This window comes from Gopherus evgoodei, chromosome 1 (assembly GCF_007399415.2).
Source record: "Gopherus evgoodei ecotype Sinaloan lineage chromosome 1, rGopEvg1_v1.p, whole genome shotgun sequence".
NCBI lineage: Eukaryota > Metazoa > Chordata > Testudines > Testudinidae > Gopherus > Gopherus evgoodei.
The window spans coordinates 298,431,576-298,452,116 of record NC_044322.1 but is presented as its reverse complement, the minus strand read 5'-3'; the positions used below and the strand labels follow the sequence as shown (position 1 = coordinate 298,452,116).

General features: G+C 40.9%; 1 protein-coding gene across 1 annotated transcript in view; it reads right to left on the bottom strand.

The window, feature by feature from the left end:
• Window positions 1-7,186: 7,186 nt before the first annotated feature.
• ZFC3H1 (zinc finger C3H1-type containing) overlaps window positions 7,187-20,541 on the bottom strand; it is a 61,767-nt gene continuing 48,412 nt past the window's right edge. Inside the window, 9 exon segments of the mRNA XM_030548732.1 lie at window positions 7,187-8,039; window positions 8,165-8,227; window positions 10,948-10,987; window positions 11,591-11,692; window positions 13,545-13,645; window positions 15,844-16,009; window positions 16,115-16,219; window positions 18,990-19,100; window positions 20,034-20,128. Coding sequence (XP_030404592.1) covers window positions 7,902-8,039; window positions 8,165-8,227; window positions 10,948-10,987; window positions 11,591-11,692; window positions 13,545-13,645; window positions 15,844-16,009; window positions 16,115-16,219; window positions 18,990-19,100; window positions 20,034-20,128 — 921 coding nt within the window. The 3' untranslated portion in view covers window positions 7,187-7,901.

Sequence of the window (20,541 nt, the reverse complement as noted above, 5' to 3'; positions counted from 1 at the left end):
GGGTCCATGCATGGCTGTGGCCAACGTGCGGGGAGGGTCTCTTGCAGCCATTTTTATTGTCAGCCTTTTCCCCTTTTAGATGTGGCTTCTGAGCGCCACGCTGTGGAAGGGCAAGGGTCATGAGGCTGTGAACAGGCAGGGCCTAATTTGCCTCCTGTACAGCCTAAAAATGCTGCCTTGCTTACAGAATATTGCTTTGATTTAGCCCAGTGCTTGCATGACTGCTCTGTCATTGCTTAGGGAAGAGGGCAGGCAGAGGAGTCCCAGAGAAGAGGTACTGCAGGAGCAGATATGGGTGGCTAAGGCCAGCATGCTGCCAATTACCCAATCCAGAGCTAGAAGAGAATATAATTTACTTGGCTACTACCCAAAATACAATGAAAATAAATCTGGCAAGGAAAGTAACTAAATACGGCAACACTTATTGCTGCTAAGAGAGCAAACGTTGAGGTTGAACACAGACAAGGGTACGTATCCAGCACAGGCTATGCTGCAATGGAAAGGCAAGAAGAAACTGTCTGTCAGAACTGCGGAAGGTGCTAGGCTGCAGAAAAGGTAGCCCTTTTTGTGCAGATCTGAGATCATCAGGGGGCAGGGTGGGGGAAGCAAGAGAAAAAGCATGGGGCAATCAAGTTTCCCTTTGTCCCTTTCCTGTAAGCCTACATCAAGGCAAAATGCTCAGTGAGACACTTAGTCTCCTAAGTCTCAATGTAGGGGCTGCTAACTAGTGGCTACCACCACTCTCCTGGGCCACGGTCGCATTGGGGACCCAAAGTCAATAGGAATCCTCAACCTAACATAGGCCTTAAAAAGCCTGTGAGCCCCTAAAATCATGTTTTGTCGTGGTAAGGGGAGGTGAGGTGAGCAGGGCCATGTGGATTCAAAATCCCTTCTCCCATCCTCAAAAAAAACCAAAACCACCACCAAAAAAACACATGTGAAAAGGACAGGGGGTGGGGAGCACGAGACTCAAAGGGATGGGGATGAAATTGAAGAAGAGGAAGCAGCCATAAGCCTCTTAAGGCCTCCCATGGGGCCATAGGAGGCCCTGATAAGCATCCCTAAAGCTCACTGGTGCAGTGGTTTTCAAACTGTGGGTCACAACCCAGTACTGGGTCATGGAATGTAAGGCACTGGGTCACAGCGGCTCTAGTCAGCACCACCAACCGGCCTGTTAAAAGTCCTGTCGGCAGTGCTGCCCGGCAAAGGCAAGCTAGTCCTACCTGTTCTGACACTCCGCCGCACCCCAGAAGTGGCCAGCAGCAGCTGGGGAGGGTAGTGCCTGCAGGCAAGAGCCACGCCGAGCCACTTGTGTGGCTCCAGCTAGAAGCCAGACCTGCTGCTGGTCGCTTCCGGGGTGCAGCAGGCTCCGCAGTGCCAAGACAGGCAGGAAGTCTGCCTTAGCACCCCTGCTGTGCCACTGACCAGGAGCTGCCTGAGGTAAGCCCACATCCCAAATCCTGCCCCAGCCCTGAGCACCCCCAAACCTGGAGCCCCTTCCCGCACCCCAAACCCGTCATCTCTGGCCCCACCTGAGCATGCACCCACAGCCCTCACTCCAACTCTGCCACAGCCCTAAGTCCTTCCTACACCCCAAACTCCTCATCCCCAGCTCCACTGGGTCACAGGCATCAACAATTTTTTTCAATGGAGTTGCCAAAAAAAAAGTTTGAAAACTACTACACTAGTGGAAGCAGAGGGGCTCATTGTTAAAACCATTCTCACCTCACTTACTGTAATGCTCTGCTGTCCCATCTCTCCCAATCAGCATCATCCCCCTTACACTCCTTCATTTCCTACATCCCCAGATTGAATACAAGCTCCTCCCTCCTTCAAAAAGAGATTGCAGGTTTGTGCTCCAATCTGTTTTAGGCTCCTCCCCCACTGTCAGTTTCATCTCCTTTCAGCTCCTTATTCCTGAGATAGTCTCCTACATCCACACCTTCCTTGACACCAGCAAGCACTGCACTTGTTCTTTATCTCATCCTAAATAGTAACCTCTTTGATACGGAACATGTCTCATTCTATTTTGTAAAATGCTGCATAAATTGTGTGCGTTACAAAAGTTTGGAAAGCATTCATGATAAACAGTGTAAGAGGGAAACTTGGCCTGCTTCAGGAAGGGGAGTTAAAGAGGCTGCCCCCTGTGGCTGCTAGGTTCCTGAGACTGTTCCAGCATAGCATGCTAGCTAATCACCCTACCTTTAGGGAACAGATTCAAAAAGGTGTGATATTATCTAAGGGAACAGAGACTGTGTCAGGAGCAGCTGTGTAAATATTGGCTGAAACTCTATTTAGGAGGTAGCCTTGGACTCTTCTTCCTCTCCAAAGGCCATTGAGCAATCTACATCAAGAGAGTTATATAGTCTGATCTAAAGAACCCTCCACTCCCTCCACCCTCCCGTTTCTTTGATGTGGTACCAGCTTTACCTTTCTGGGTGGTGAAGGAAGAACCTAGCTCTAGCAGAACCTGGCCAGGAGCCTTCAGTATAGCACAGGGAAGGTTACCTAGTATAAGGAGACAAGTAGGGCAGTGTGCCACCTCCACAACCAGAATGTTTTCTCTCTCTTCCCTTAAGTCTTCAATAAAAATAATAGTAAGACAGACAGGAGCCTTCCATTTGGAGAGGAAGGAGACTGAGATGAAGGTCCTGTCCAGTGATTGGTGCATATGTTTTTGATAGAAGAGCAGCTCTCCCAGTGATGGCAGACTGAACAGTATTCTTCCATATGAAATGCTGTTTTATAACTTTTTCAGCCTAAATGTAATGGAATCACTTAGTACAACCACCATCAGCCTTCAGTCACTTTTACACATGGACCATGCGGCTGGCAGGCAGGGGCAGACATCTTAAGCAACACATACTCCTGTTAAAGTAAAATTAAGTTTCTCTAATTCATTTGGCCAGTCCCTGTAGTTATTAGATCTCACTCACTCAGGTAGTATATTTAAAGAGCCTGATTAGATCCTGTTTACACCAGAGATAAAACAACATTAGCTAGAATCATGTTTAATAGTCCTTGCTACAGAAGTCACAGTAGAGACCATGCTTACCCACATTATAAAGAGGTCACTAACAGTATAAACATCTCTAAACCCTGTGTTATACTGAAATCACAGCATACACTGTGCTTCATTAACAGTGTTACTACTACTCCAGTACAAGCTCTTTTAACACAGCTTCAACTATAATACAGGCACTATAAGACATACTGTGTTGTAAGAAGCAGGAGACACACTAGACCTATTCAATTTAAATTGCTTCTATAAATAAAATATGTATTTTTGAGTAGTTTGGTTTTCTCTCATGATCCAGCCATATAAATCCATGATTTGAAGTGATTGTTTTAAAATTGGGGGGGGGGGGGGGCGGGAAGGAGATGTTGCGAAGAGGATATCCTTTTATAAAGTTAACCAACCCTTTCATATTTCCCTTACAAACATGAAATAGTGCAAAAAAGAGGAAAATGCAGTACTATAGTCAGCTAGTACTAGATCTTAAATGTGATTGTTTAAATGGTACTTTTTATTTAGCACACTAATGTATCTAGCAGGACACGACATTAGAATTTCAATTTCTAATGAAAACACTGAAGCCTTCAAGAGTGAGAGAAATTCTCCAAACACCACCCAATGCATTTTTCTTTGAGCCTGGCCAGAGAAAATTCACATGAGCTTGTGCTGCTCTAAAAGGTATCCATCTTCCTTGTCATTGCTTCTCTAAGTAAGTAATTCTCATTAAAATTAGAGTTACAGGTGTGTTCAGCCAACTAGAACTGGGCCAAGATGCAATTTATACACCAGCACTATAAATTAAAATAATAAGAATTACAGATGACCAGAAGGGAGACAGTCAGTCAACTTTAAGCAGCCTATCTCCAACTATATAAAGAAACCTTTAAGGCAGAGTACCTCATTTCGTGAGGAAGATTTAAAACTTAAAGTTTCTTTGGACTCAGAGTGAGCCAAATGGTTTTCTGCTACACAGATACAGAACAGTGATATCAAAAAGGTAACAAAACACAGACAATAAGAACATGAGCACTCATACAGTCCAAAATCGCTAACTTCCATAGTAATGAAGAATACTTTTAATAAGATTAGAGAGTAGCAGCATTGTGCTGAATTATGTATTGATACAAATGTTCATGTCCCCCACAGATTTCTTTGCTTCCCCACAGAAAAATGACTTCTGCGGGGGGAGTAAAGGGAAGCCCCCAAGAGCAGTCAAGCTCCTCCCCAGCAGGACAGGCAGGTTGACTCAGACACCCGAAGCAGCCAACAGAGACGTAAATCACCACCAGCAGAGAGAGAGAGAGAGAGAGAGAGAGAGAGAGTGAGTGTGTGTGTGTGTCTCTCTCTCTCTCTCTCTCTCACACAGTCCCTCTCGCTATTGTGGCACGCTTGGCGTGGAGGGGCAGGGCTTCAGGGCATGTCTGAGAAGGTAGCCATGGTGCAGGCTGTCCCCTCAAGCAGAGCCAAATGTAGCAGCCTGCCTGCTTAATGAATTGTTCCCATTGTCTTTGTGAATTCCCCCAGGAGTACAACATAGGTGTAAAAATGTTAAGTCTCGTTTACATGGCCAGAATGGTGTAAAGGAGAGTATGGCCTTATAAATGCTTATGGTACTTTAGTCATTAGAACTGGTCTAAATTTTTGGACTGAAAAATGTACCAAAATGTGCTCCATGAACTGTTTGCTAGTGACCTTTCTGTAGATGGTGAGTAGCCAATACAAATTGCAAGTTTGATTCCCCGGCCCTTATTTGCTCTTCAGTTGCCTCTGATGTAACACTGAGCATTTTTTTTATGGCTGCATATATTTGTTGACTAATAACTAGAAATAAAGGGTCAAGCCTAGCTACATTACTATTAGGCAAGGGAGGTTAGAGATTTCCTCCAGTCTTCCCCACTCCCATTCGTCATCCATTGTATTGTAGTTTAAATAAAATTATCTAAATAATTGAAACGAGTGTGATTGTAGTATGTTATTTTGACAAATATGCAGAATTTTAAAATATTGTGCACAGAATTTAGTTTTTGGTGCAGAATTCCCCCATTAGTAGTGTTTCCCTGAAATAGATCATACATAGAAATGCCATGGATGCTATCACTCATTAATGAAGTTAAAAATGCATTTTGGAAAAATACTTATGTAGCACATGCTAAAAACTTTCATACTGAGGCTTTTTATATTTTGAACAGAACAAAACATTGATTGTATTTTAATTTCCTATATTGTGTTGTCTACATCAGATTCATTCAAAACTAAAAAGTTTTGAGCACTTCTGACTTTGGATTGGATTTATTGTTAGATTTTTTTCTGATGCTGCCTTGCCAAAACAATAAATGCAATAACCAGTGTTTATGAATGGGCAATTATTTGAAGTTTTACTTGTTTCTACTGTAGCAGGGTGGTTACCCGCTCCTGCCCTTTGCAGCTTAAAAAACAGTCCAGGAGGGGGCAGTAGCTGGAGCCAGAAGCCTGGGCTGATGCAGGAGTGGCTGCAGCTGGGGGCCATGCCCCAAACTGAGCAATAAGGCTGTATAAGAAGGCCAGGGGAGCCAGAAACAAAGAGAGTCTTCCTCTGGCTGTAGAGGGAGAAGGGCCTGGCTGCTGGGAACTAGACAAGGTACCTAGCGTACAGCAGGGCTGGGGAAAGGCAGCGGAGCTGGGGAGCTCCTGCCTGGAAAGCCCCAGGCTGCAGCCTAGGATTAGGCCAAGAGGTACTGGGGTTGCAAGGTGCAACCCAGGGGTAGGCCAAGGCAGCAGGTCCAAACTCTTTGCTGATGATGAGTGGCTGATACTGCAGACTGCCCCAGGGCGTGGGGCTAGACAATGACTGGCAGTAGCCAATACTGAAGCAAAGTGGGGATAGAGGGTGGGGGGTTCCCAGGGAGGGGAAACCCTAAGGAAAAGGGGTTGCTGCCAGGGGGCAGAACCCCATGTAAAAGGGCACCAGGTCTAGGGAGTAACACGGGGGCCAGCTGGGACAGGTGGATTACTAGCCTGCAGAGGGTGCTCCAAGCTGGAATATTGAGCTAATTCCCCGAAGTGACCAGCAGGAGGCGCTGCGGGGGTGAGGCCGCCTGGTTACATCTGCAAATCAGGTGTGTAGGTATGTGGAGGAACACAATCTTTCCCTGTTGCCCTGGCTTAGGCCCAGCATTTTTTCCGCTTAAGGCAAGATTACCTCGGCAATCCAAGAATCACAAATTTCAAGAAAAAATAAATTGTTAGTGAACTGATGTCATGAACCACCTCTCCTCATTTCCAAATTTGAGAATTACCTACCCTCCCATTTGTGATCAAAATCATCTCTGTGGCACCTGTATAAATTATTTATAAGGAAAGGTAATAGTACAGGAGTGGCCAATCTTATTGACCCTCAGCCACATAAAATAATCTTCAGAAGTTGGTGAGTCGCAAGAACGGCCAACCTGCCCCACGGGCTGGCACCTGCCAGGGTGTGGGGCTTCTGCCACAATGCACCCCCACAAGACTAAAGCTGTTACACTCCTTTCCCCTCCCCCGCCCCGGCAGGGCAGAGGCCCCATGTCTGGTGTCCCTCCCTCCCCCGCTCTGGTAGGGGAAGAATGGGAAGGTGCGAGCAGGGCTCCACAAGGCGCACTTTAACTGTGAAAAAGCCACATGCAGCTCACGAGCCACAGTTTGGACACACCTATAATAGTACAGAGCTGTGTAATTTGATTTGGCACATGGATACAAGGGAGGGAGCTAGTACCACATGATCAACCAGTTCCAGCAAATGCTTGTCAGTTCACTGGACTGGCAAAAATATCCCATGTTGTAGTGTACGTCAGGAGGCCCTTTCTCCATGTCCCATATCATTAAAGGGTAGAATGATGGAATTTTGAAATGCTCGTTTTTATGTGCAGTATCTTGTACTTTCCCAGGCCAGAGTAAGTGCTGTTAGTGGTGACTGTCAAAACATGACGAAGTGTTTGTACTTATGGCAGAAGGAGGAAAGACCTTTTGTGGATATGAAAAATATTTCCCAGTCACAATAACTGTGACTATCTCAATCCCATTTTCACGTGATTAATAGAGAACAAATAATAAAGACAACAGCTTTCTTAAAAGTTAACTTATATTCAAAATATCTTTGTATAAACAACTAATACTACAGAGTAGTATCTTAATACAAAACAGTTCAATATTAACTGTTCTTTAAACTGTTAAACTTTATTATAAATTAAAATTTCTTTACAAAAAAATTGCACATAATTGACCACTCTTATTTCTGATGCACTGGCATTTGCAATGGTTTCTTTAATCTTCAAGTTTAATAGTCTCTGCCATGAGTCCAGAATGCAGAAAGGGCAGTAAACAACCCTTTTAGAGCCTTCAAATGCAAGAAGCATACTTGTGGCCCTGGCAGTTACGCTTTCCTTAAGAGCGGCTGCTTTTGTTTTAAATCCTGTAATGAAAAAAATCTCAAAAAGGTTTAAAAAAGGAAAAAGCCAAAGTGGACTGCTTGCTTTTTACTGTAAACACAGTCCAGTACTTAACCCCAAACACAGATCTCTCAGGCATCAGCGAGAGTGTCAAGTGAATCAGGAACAGCACAAGATAAAGAAAAAGGAAAATAAAAGGAAAACAAAAAAAAAAAAAGTCTGTCATTTTGATTAACTATACTTACGTACATGATGTTATGAGATTCTGGCAGAGCCCAGAAGCTGGCCAAGCAGGGAATTCAATTATCCAGAGAGAGGAGGGTCATGTTAATTGTTTCCAGGTTCAAGGAAAGCAGATTGGAGACTTGATATGCTCAGCAATGCTCATCTGCCTGACACAGAGCTCAGGCATGGATCAGCCTGAAGAATCATTCAAATGATTTTGGCATTTAATTGGACTTAGGACTGACTGCACCCAGCGTTCAGTGATTCTTGCTTTCTGTTCTGTAAGTGTTTAAATTTAAAAGCTCATCTAGGCTGACTCCAACCTCTTGGCACTTGGAAACTAGTTCTCTCAGGTTATCAGTTTTACCTCCTCCTGATGCTTCAAACAAGAGTTGCTGTAAGAGATGGGGAAGCAGATATAAGATTTAGCCAGAGCTTGAGCATCACCACATCTATGGATATGGGATATGCAGAAAATGTATATGAAACCTCAAAGTGAAACATAAGGAGAAAACATTACATCTTTCCACAGTGTTGCACATAGAGGTAACTTCTGAAAGGCTCTCTGATATAAATGATGGACCTGTAAAATAAAAACAAATACCAAAATAATGCTACTCAATGTATTCAGAAAATAATACAAACATTTAAAGCACATAGAACTGTCTCAATAGATTTCTGCATACAAAAAACAATCTCATAAGAAAATGTAGGCTGCAAACTCAAGCAGTCAAAAGTTAGGAAATGCCAGATTTAAGCCTGCCTGTGCTTTAATTCTGACCCTTGAGTGTGCATTAGTATGATTAATTACATGATTAAATGCTATTTTTTCCATAAAACCTCTGCCTGTCATTTCATGGGAGGCATGATGCTCAGGGAATGAAGCAGATGTTAAATATTTTTTTCTCCTCATCATTCAATGTGTGGCCCCGTGTCTTGCTTACTACATACCCTCCAAATCCAGCACTGCATTAACTGCCTCATGGGCTTTTGTGTATGGCATTCATCATAATATTATTTCGGTCTCAAACATGAATGCATTCACTTTCACAACTCCCCTGTGACAAAGATTATTATTATTCCCATTTTATAGGTAGGAAACAGAGGAACAGGGAGATTAAGGCAAGTTTATGAAAGTTCCCACCAATCTGGGGTGTCTGAGTCTCAAACTGAAACACCTAATCCATTTCTTGAGATTATGTTGCACTTTCAGAGTAGGCTATGTTCAAATCACTGTACAGACATTAATCCTCAGAACAACCCTGGGAGGCAGATGGATAAGCATTATTCCCATTTCATGGGTAGGGATTCTTTGTGTGTCTAACTGCCATGCCAGAGGAAATCAGTGTCAGAACCAGACTCAGAATTCAGTACCTCCCAATTCCCAACCCTCCGCTCATTCCTCTAGTCTAGACTATCTTGTTTTACCGCCAGAGGTACTGAGCATTCACAGGTCTCAATGACTTCAGTTGCAATTACAAGTACTCAGCATTTCTGAAATTCAGGAGCCAGATGTCTTAAGCCAAGCACCCAGAAAGCAACAAATTAGTGGTCTATGTGACGTTGGGCAAATCAGAAATTTGTTGCAGAAGCAAAAGGTGGGACAAAGCATTCAACTAGGTGGCATTCAACTGTCTTAACTCCAAGCTATCCTTTCTCTTCCTGCAGAACCCTGCCTCCTTTCCTACATATTTTTTAAGTTCTAGTGTGAATAAGTCCTACTGTCTTATTTCACTGTGCAACCTTGATTCACGCCCTGAGAACTGTCCATCTTGTAAACTGAATGAGACAGGGTCCTGTGGAACAAAGATAGGCTGTGACCAGGTCATTAAGACTGCATCATAATGCGTGCAAGGTGGCAGGAATTAAAGTTGCCTGAGCAACCCTAAAAGTTTGGAAATACCAGAATTAAGTGCTTGACTTTACAGCGTAAATGACTATTTAACATGGGCTTTTCCTATATAATTCCCAGTATTTTTTTTTTAAAGAGGCAAAACCAAATTCTATTATGTGCAATTAACAATCCCTATGCCTATGCTGAACCCCTCAACCCTTGGCAAGGCTGCACAAACTCAACTTAATGAAAGAAATACCAACATGATAGCTGGAAGTAGGAAACTGCTGTTATCCTCAGAGACAAGCTCAGGATTATGACATAAGAGAATGAAATCTTGGGTTTACATATGCAGAAGCAGTTCCGTTTTACAGACAGCATACCCAAGGAGAAATATTTGTCTTTCAGAAAGAGTGCTAATCTTGTTAAGCGGCTGCGACTCAGTCTGCAGTATTAGAGATCTGAGTTCTATTCCCAGTTTATGTAACCTGTGAGGCCTTGCTCAATAAAAAAAGTTCTGAAAAGTACAAAATTAGCACCAGTTAGAAGAAACACAAGTCTAGAACTCATGGCTTCCTGGTCCTCCAACACAGTGCATCTTTCCATGGCCAAACAGTGTTTTGCTGGGGGCAACAGCAACTAGAGCAGGATCAGTTCTGTCTGTGTCCCATCTGGAAATTCCATTCTCTTTGAGAGCTGCTATAATGAGATGCTGGGGAGGGTGCATGAGCAGTGCTATTAAAAAGTATTTTTGGCCAACCATATAGCAAGCCTACAAAAGTTGATGGCATTTCTCAGTATGTTTAGATGTAATGTGATATTTTTTTGATCAGATGTGGCATTACATCCACAGGGGATATTGAAAAATCAAAAAAATGGGGAAGTGCAGGGGGACTGCAGACCTCCTGGCCTTTAGTTAGCAGACCCAGAAACTTTAACCAGATCTATATGGGTATGTCTACACTGCAATTAGATACCTATAGCTAGCCCGTGCCAGCTGACTCTGGCTTGCAGGGCTCAGGTTAAGGAGCTGTTTTATTACAGTGTAGACATTTGGGCTCGCTCTCGAACCCCTCCATCTTCCAGAGTCCTCGAGCCCAGGCTCCATCCCAAATCTGAACATCTACATTGCAATTAAACAGCCCCTTAGCCCAAGCCTCAGTCAGCAGGCATTAGCTAGCTGTGGGTTTTTAATTATAGTGTAGATATACCCTAACTGTCTATAGACCAAAGAACCAGTTGATGGCATAACAATACACACTCATCCCAAGAGTATAATATGTTGACAAAATGAACTGCCAAAAAGATTCCTTGTGTTTGAAGTATCTGTTTCTAGTTTATGCCCAGAACATTTCAACTACCCCAAAATCTTAATTTATAAAATGAACTATGCTCTGGGTGCAGCCAGGTACACTGATAATTTCACAGAATTTTCTTTGTTAAAATGATCAGTGGCAATGCTGACTTACCTCTCTCTGTCCCTTTAGAAAGCACTCAGCAGCAATGGCTCTGAGAAAAAGAAACACACAAAAATAATTTATCCATGCATGGAATTAAATGCCATTATTGGCAGAATATTGATTGTGGGATGGGATTACAAATGCCCTGAAAGTAACAGACTAACTTCCAATGATGATAATCTATAGTGAAAAGGAAGAAAAAAAAAAAAAAAAAAAAAAAAGAGTAGCCATTTTTTAAAACAACCTTACATGAGCAAGACATTTCAGTGGTTCCCCATTATGAACAAACACTGAAGAAAATGATCAGTTGAGCATCACTGGATAATGGAGATTATTGCTATTGTGATATATAAAAGGGAGGGTAGAGAGGAGGAGGAGACAGAAGTCAATGTATTAATTAAAATACATTTTCTATATTTATCCAACAATAATTGCCTATATATTTTTTCTACATGGAAACTAAATGACTCATTTACATTCAAACTGTCAGTACCTTGGCTTGTCTCAACCAAATGTTGGAATTCTAAAAATAATGAAAAAAAGCCTTCCAGTATAAATCCAATTTGAAGGACATTTCAAATTTACCTTTGTGATGCAAACCTTATAAACAAAAGTAATATCTATGAAAACAGGTTTATGATTGTTGCATTACATTTTCCAGATGGCCAGGCATGTTGGGATATTATATGTAAACATCTTGGCTTGCAGTTTCAGTATCTGAACATTGTTCTCTTCCCAAAGTTGTTGAAGCAGCCTGTAAAGGACATTCAAGGGAGATAAGTACAGCTCTGATCATAAGGAATAAAAAAATATATTAAAGATATAACCACGTTGATCTAAGGTATGATGCACTTATGTGCATCCTGACACCACCAATTTTTAGGTCAGCTGAAAAAAAAAGTTACTGGAGGCAAACGTTAGGGAATCACAACAAAGTGTGTGGTCAGAGGATACATAAAGCATGCTCTTGGTGCACTATGAGGTCAGAGGTCAAAATTCTAGTCTTCAGCATGTGTAAGGTGGGTATACATCTCCAAGAAGAGTGGTATGCTAAAGAGCTCCAAATGGCGCTACAGTTTTATATGTTCACATGTCTAGGAACTGACAGCATGAAATCAGATCTCTCTATATCCAGTCTGTAAATACAGACATTCTTAGCAGAGGACACAAGTTCTACATAGGGAGCAAACATTTCTAGCAAGTGCAACCCAGCAGCACCATTATAAACAGGTTTTGGTGAGGAATTTATTTCTTGGCTGAAAAGAATACAAATAAATACAGCCATTCAATCTTGTGTCTTTTTTTTTTTTTTTTTTTAAATTAGAAGATTTCAGGCCACTGATCCATAACAATGAAAAGGGAGATCTCTGGGATTTCTCAGTCTATAAAATAAGAAGCTGACCATTTGAGCTATAGACGAACATGACAAATAATAATGTCTTCTTTAGAGCTATGCCCAGTCTGAGTAAATATGCATTTTGAAACATTTTATAAATATGAATCATTCCCATCTGTTGCATCAACTGAAAATTCTTATAAACAGTAAAGAAGAAATTAAAGACAAATTCTTTAATTATTTAAATTTTTTTTTTTTTTTTAAAACTCTGAACAAAATTTTAAGTTAAGGTTCAAACTAGCCCTAGTGCACTAACATACACCTCTACCCTGATATAATGTAGTCCTCGGGAGCCAAAAAATCTCACTGCCTTATAGGTGAGACCGCGTTATATCGGGTTTGGTCTGGACTGGACCAGCTTCCTCGGCAGCGATTTAAAGGGCCCGGGGCTCCAGCCACTGCGGGGAGCCCCGGTCCCTTTAAATCACCGCCGGAGCTCTAGCAGCGAGGCTCAGTCGTGTTTTAAAGGGCCCAGGGCTCCACACGAATTCAGATATAACACAGTAAAGCGGTGGGGCTCAGGTGGCACTTTAAAGGGCTTGGGGCTTCCCGCTGCTTTACCGCATTCTATCGGGGTAGAGATGTATCTACATATTCTTTGTCCTCTGTTGAACATTTTGAACAAACAGTGACTGTATGTCTTAAAAAATTTTAACTCTTCCCTAGTGTTTCTCTACTCACCCCAAATCAAGAGAGTCTGGAGCTTCTATCCTTTTGACCACACACCCCAGATAGCACTATGAAAGTTACCAATAATTCTTGCAAGTCACTTTTTAGCCCTCTGTACATGCAACAGAATTCTGTCGGGCACTGGGAAACAACTGGTAAGATGCCAAAATGCCAGGCTGTTCTTCGGTAGGATGCAGCAAAGGAGTACTGGTAGTTTATTAACTTGTTCCTTTTTCAAACTCCTACATTCACTGGTCACCACAACACTTGTCTTTATTCTTTCTCTTCTATTGTATTAAAAGGATGTTCATACTAAGGATTTATTTTAGAGAAGTTTTACTTGTATTCTGGCCGATACATGGATATAGTGAACATGAACCTCTGCTTTTGCTAGACTTTTATACAAAGAACTTTTTCCAAGTTTTGGGTTTGTTTTTTTTTGTTTTTTAAATACATTGAATTCCCAACTGCAACCATGTGAACTAGTCTTAAGAGATACAGAACTGGCTAGCAATATACACCCTTAAGTTTATTTTCCTACCTTAGTGCAAGTCCAGGATTGGTAGGCATAGAAGAGCAAAACCGTTCCAAGGTTTTGGAATGTTGAGACTTTGGAACACAGCTCAAATAAAAGAAAATTACCTGTAAAATTTGAAGATAAAAGTGAATCCAATTTAAAAGAGTATGAATTCTAGTTGCCTGTAATTTTGATAAGAAATATAATTATTGGAACTGTTTGAGAGATACAATTACTATATTTTGCCTAGAAGTTTAAAAATTAAGCTGAACAAAATTTCAAGTCCATTAGAGTAAAGCTTCGCCCAGCCTCCAGAAAGAAATTTGGTCCTCAGATTAGCAAAGTCACAATTAGTATTGTAAAAACTTAATAGAACTCAAATAGCTGATGCTCAAGTTGAGGATTCTTTCAGCTTTAACTTCATGTGTGTAATTTTCAAAAGCAGCTACATTACTATGGCACCTTTTAAATTTTTACCATATGTACATAACACTAACTGGGAAGAGGATAAAAACACATCCATACAGAAGGATTTCCATTCAAATTTAGCATGTTCTGTCATAACTGTATAAATACAAGTTTTGAACAATTTTCTCAATGTCCTTCACAGCAACAGCACAGGGTGCTCTACAACTAAACACTAAGGCCATATACTTAGGTGGCGTAATTAGTCATAGTCCTGTTGAAGTCAGTGAACTATACCAATTTACACTAGCCAAGCAAACACATGAAATCTCTTACTGCACTGGGAAGGAGATGGCGTAGAATTGCTTAATTACTAGATAGTAAGTAATACATTAGTATATAGTGTTATTCAGCCAAAAATTCCTTATACTTTCACTCCATAGACATGCATGCCCTAATGCAGTACACCAGGGGTGGCCAACCTGTGACTCTGGAGCCACATGAGGCTCTTCAGAAGTTAATATGTGGCTCCTTGTATAGGCACTGACTCCACGGCTGGAGCTACAGGCGCCAACTTTCCAATGTGCCAGGGGGTTCTCACTGCTCAACCCTTGGCTCTGCCATAGGCCCTGCACCCACTCCACCCCTTCCTGACCCCTCCCCTGCCATGCCTTCGCTCCTCCCCTCCGGGCCTCCTGCATGCCACAAAACAGCTGACCGGGAGGCGTAGGGAGGGAGGGGAAGTGCTGATTGGCGGGGCTGCCAGTGGGGAGGGAGGTGCTGGGAGCAGGGGCGGGGGGGGGGGAAGGGGAAAGAGAAAAGAGTGCTGATGGGGGGGCTGCTGACGTATTACTGTGGCTCTTTGGCTCCTCCTCAGGCTCAGGTTGGCCACCCCTGCAGTACACCATCAAATAACTTGTTCTGTCCTGAAACAGTTCTGAAGGAAGCATTTCAGATAGTTACTTAGGCAGAATTGCCCTCTGAGTGCTCCTGGTTCTTCTATCTTGCTGATCAATCCTTAAGCATATTTCAGGGACTCTTACTCTCTCCTTTTTTGTTGCCATCCCTTGAGATTTTGCACTGGCTCCTCCTCTTATACTTGGACCTTATCCACTCCCATAAATTTTAGCTACCACCTCTACGTAGATAATTCCAAAAACTACCTCTTCACACTCATTTATCTCCAACAATCTCTCAGACATCCCATCTTGGATGTCTTGTTGACACTCCACACACCCTCCAAAATGGTCTATACCTCCTAATTTTGCTGAACCACCCCCTTAAAAAAAGTCCCAATGCCAGTACCCTTCCCATCTCCCACTATCACAGCAAACCTCTTTGCAGCCTTTTTCCACTGTACACCATAAAGTCTCTCCTTCCTCTCATGACCAAAACAAAAAAAACCCGTTTTCCTCTCTGCAAACACACATATCCACTCCAATCACATTTGCCTTAACTACTATAACTTTCTCTTTAGTCTTAGCCTCTTCTCATCTCCCCAATTTATTTAAAAGTTTCTTTGCTGATGTGATATTGCTGTCTTGCTGGTGTAGAGCAACTTCTTCCTTAAATCTCTTCACTTTTTGTGTCTCACTGCATTTAATTCCAGCTCAGCCTCACCTTTAAGAACGCATATAATCTTGTTACCAACAATATTCTGTTCTAATTTCTTCCTTTTCCTACTACTCTTCCAAACATTTTTCCCATTTATCTTTATGCCTTCTATGCTCAGAACAGTCTCCCTTGTTCACTGCTTATTCAGTGTCCTCCCTAAATTCACATTTTAAAAGAAACTGGGAAATGCTATGAGAAAATATAAGCTTGGGGTGCTCTAATGCAATAAGTTATTTAAGAACATTTACTAACAGGTTATTAGCAATACACATTTAACATACAATTGGTTACTGAAAATTCTTACCCTATTATGAAACTCATAATTGGTCCAGTAATCAGCAGTGCTAAAAGGAATAGGGTATCGGGTGGGGACTGTAACTAGACATCTGTTCACTAGATCAGTAAAAAGCTTGAATTCTTGAACTTTATTGTTGGATCCAACAACTTTGCTATTGAGAAAAACAAGGTAACTGCAAAAAAAAAACAAAACAAAAGAAAACCAAATTGACACTTCCAAAGGCCTTAGTTTTATAACTGTGAAATTTGGTAGCTTTCCCCCCTTCATTTAAACTTACTCCATCCAAATGTTCTGCACCGTTTCCTGATGCATCACTGCTCCTAGAGCTGCTTCATAAGCATCCAATGCTTCACCAACACTTGCATGAAGAGACTGGCATAAACTGTTTGTTTTAAAAGTTAAAAAACAACATTATGCCTTAGTGGGTTTGCTCTTACCTTGTATATTAAATAAAAGAAGATAAAGGACAACGCAGAGTTAATGATTTCACTTCTGCCCTTGTGAAATGTTAAATGCTGCTAAAATAAGCCCAATTTCAATTTTATCAGTCATAATTTATAAAATGACTAATTTTACAGCAGTTAATGAGTAAACTAAATAGGTATTTATAATGCATTTAAATAAAGATTAAAAGTTTCTCTTACCTGTACATTTCTACTCTTGAAAAGTACCTTTCTTTCTGACAATCCTTACACAAGAGTGTTCTCTGACTGCTGCAGACTGGAGACAGGTGACCAGAGCTTCCCTCTGGAAAGCTCCAGAAAAATAAAATTCCAAAAGGCATAATTAAATGTACACTTGAGAATATCTGACTATGATTGCTAGTTAAACACTAAAGGTTCAGAAACAAAACTGACAGGGAAATGGTAAACTGCAAATATATTGACACCCTCCCCCAAGAAGAGCAAGGAAAAAAAAAAAAAAAGACAAACATGGCTCAATAAACATTTAATGTTGTTTTTCTGCTCCCGGAAGAAGAGGAGGATTAGACTGATGGACAGAAATTTTCCAAGAATAGAAATTAACAGATGAGACATTTCTGCCAGATACTCATCCACCAATCTATACTTAAGGGTTTAGCTAGGAGCTTCCAAAGGAGAAGTCTTTGGCTAAGTAGGTTATAAGAAAAAAATGCATCCAGACTCTGAATGAATAAATAAATAAATGTATAGAAATGAAATATAGCTAGATAGCTAAATGAGCCCTCTGCCACTGCATGGAGACTGCTGATGTCAAAGGCAGCACAGTGGATAACCAAAGGCTCTGTGTATAGTACTTGGAGAAGGGGTGAACAAATGCCCAACCAAGTCACTAGTCACAAAAGTCACATGATCTTTCTAAGTAAATGTTGTTGCTCCTTGATCCTTTCAGGTTTTGGTATTTCCATTTTGTGTGATTGTATAAGACAGCAATGAACCTGGCAAGATGAACTTGGAAATATCTGTCCTTTGCACCTGAAAAGGAAAGAAAGGCACCTGCTGATTCCTGAGTCCATCCATTCTTTTGAAGATTTGTCTTCACCGCTCAGCATTGCATAGCTAAAGATGCTGTACTGCTCAACTTTATCAAGAAGGCTGATAAAGCTCAATGATTCTCCTTGCTGAAATTATTATTCCCAGAAACATCGATCATGGATAGGAAATAAGGTACAGACTCATATGAATGGATAGTCTATGAGTACATGATGTACAAGGTTTCCACAATGGGCGTTTCCCATGGATTGTTTTTATGATTCAAGAAGCTAAAAACGTACATGTGGAATGCAAGACTAAGCTCACTGTCCAGACAGCAAGTTATCCACAGGTGCTTGATAACTCTTCAGTATACTCATTCCCAGCGCCAAAGGGGCTGTGTTGTCCTGAATACACTTCAGGATACATTGAATCCTGGTGCACATTAGTTGTAACCTGACACACTGTTCTTTTTTGCATGTTATTTATTATTTGTATCATGGAAGCCTCACTGTACTAGATACTGAGAGAGATGCAAAATTCCTTCTCCAAACAGCTTACCATCTAATCTGAAACAATGCAACAAATACAGCTAGGTAAAACAGCTGATGTACGTTTCGAGAGGAGGGTTTTTAGCTTTGCGGGCTTCAAAGAAACCTTCCACCAAATAAGTAAGCATTAATTTGGAGAAGCAGCAAAGAATCCTGTGGCACCTTATAGACTAACAGACGTTTTGGAGCATGAGCTTTTGTGAGTGAATACTCACTTCGTCAGATGCACGACTATTCACCCATGAAAGCTCATGCTCCAAAATGTCTGTTAGTCTATAAGGTGCCACAGGATTCTTTGCTGCTTTTACAGATCCAGACTAACATGGCTACCCCTCTGATACTTAATTTGGAGAGTTATTCCTGGCTCAGCCTCTCTATTCAAAAAGCCATGCAATTAATCATGGAGATGGCATAAAACCGGACCACGAAGTAGGCTTCTTACATGACAGCACAAGAGAATATCCCAATGACATTGCCTATGCTAAAAGAAGGGTCCTCTTCGGCATTTTAGGTGTTACCATGACAACTAGTATCTTCTCTGGCAAATCTTGAATATCCTTGCTTTCAGAGGGAACAGTAGAAAAAACAAAGTAGACTGTAAGTGCGTGACTGGGATCTATACACCTTTACACATGGCTTTCTTCTTGAGGAAAACCATGACCGTGGCATTTTCCCTTGCTGAGAAGAGGTCTGTCTCTGGGAAGTCCCAACTTCTAGAACATGCACATCCTTCCTGTAGGAAGACTGGGCCAACGAGGGTGGAATGCTGAAGAACTAAGCAAAAGCAAAATAGAGAAATGGGAAAAACCTAAAACGAGAAGTAGAGATAGACGAAAGAGAGAAATGAAGAAAAAGTTTAAGAAAAAAAAAAGCCACTGGCAATTTTGGTAGAGTAAGTCAAAGCCATTGTCCTGGCTCAGGAAGGACAGAACCTCTGGTGTGAACCTTTGATGACATCCTCATTTACAGCTCCATAAATCAATCTCTGTTCTGCAGCAGCCAGGGAAGCATCTAGAAGGACTGGTGGATTAGTCATTCACAAAAAATCCAATGTAATACACACTTAAATATGTTAAAATGTACTCAAATTAGAAAATCCACTGTTTACTCAGACCCAGTGTTCATTTCTCAGAGGCTATAAAATTCTCACCAGTAGATTTGCCACAAAAATGGAACTTGCTGGTTTAAAATATCATCTGTAAGATGTCCTTTATACAAAGGTGATGTAAATTCAATCGGCATTGGAAAATTCAAGAGATACCTAAAACAAAAATATGCACATACTTTAACATGAACTGCTTCACTATATATAGAAATAATCCTGGCCAGACAAATATTTACTGATATACTTTAGAAATACAATTAACATCTCACATTCAAAATAGATAAGGTGTACCTAACATCAGCTTTCTAAAAATATTACTTAGCTGTTTAGATTTGATAAGCCTATTTTAAAAAGTCCTCCTTTTTTCTTTTTATTCTGCACCAAGAAAGATACTAGACTATATAAAAACTGCAAACACTGAGTTTTTTACATCTGTTCTTGATGCAGACATATGTTTCCTTTTTCACATTATATGTACATCAACCCTTTACAACTGAAAATTATCTACCTTTGATCAGCTTGTGGAAAAAAATAAAAATTGCATTACCACCATTAAGCTGACAGTATATAAAAAAGTGAAATTCAAGTTTATCTGATTTGAACTGAGCTATTCTTGAGCTTTAAGTTACGTGCATAACTGGATTAGGGCTTTATAAGGGTACCTAAATATAGATTTAGGAGTGTAATTTTAGGCACACCGCTTAAAAATTTTTGGCCCAAATATTCAACATATTTCTATTCCTCATCCCAAACAGCAAGGAAATGAAAACACCAGCAGGTGTTAAAATAAACGAAAACCAATTTAACTGTAAACTGCCTTGCACTGCTCAGATTAAATCAGCAGAAATGACATGGTCAAATAAGGAGAGTACAAACCTTAGAACAGTGAACAATCTAATGGATTACAAAACACAGACACAATGCAAGTTAAAAATGGAGTTTTAACAACTCTAGATTGCCTTGCTTTTGTAGGAAGGAGTCCTGCTGATAGTTTTGCAATTTTAATAAAATCAGATACTTTACAATTTATTATATTATGACACCATAATTATACCAGTATGAACAAAATAATGCCTTCTCCAATCCTACCGTAACAGATCCATGGGACTGTGTTCCTGACATACATTCTCAAAGAAAGCTGCGACAAATTCTTGCAACAACGGAGGAATACTGTCTGCCCTTTTCTGTTTTAAAAGTAAATTAGATATTATGTAAGACTTCTCTTAACCTACAACACACAAGTTAAAAAATACATTAAACTATTTCTAAAAGGAGTACTTTCCCTTGAATCTTTCAAGGGAGCAATATAATTAAATTATATTAAGGGCGGGTAGCAGGAAGAGAGGCAATAATGCACTGAAGTGTTTACATTGTGACATCTTCTACTCTTCTTGCACAAGGATGTGGTTTGGACACAGGACTGGGTGTCAGTTACTCAAGTTCTGAACCCAATTCTCACATCAATTCTTCCTATTGCCTTGCACAAGTTACTCCATTTCCCGGCTTCTATTTCCCTAACTATAAAATGAGGATGACACATCACAGGTATTTTGCAAGTGTTAGTTACATTTTGTTAAGTGCTTTGAAGATTGAAAGT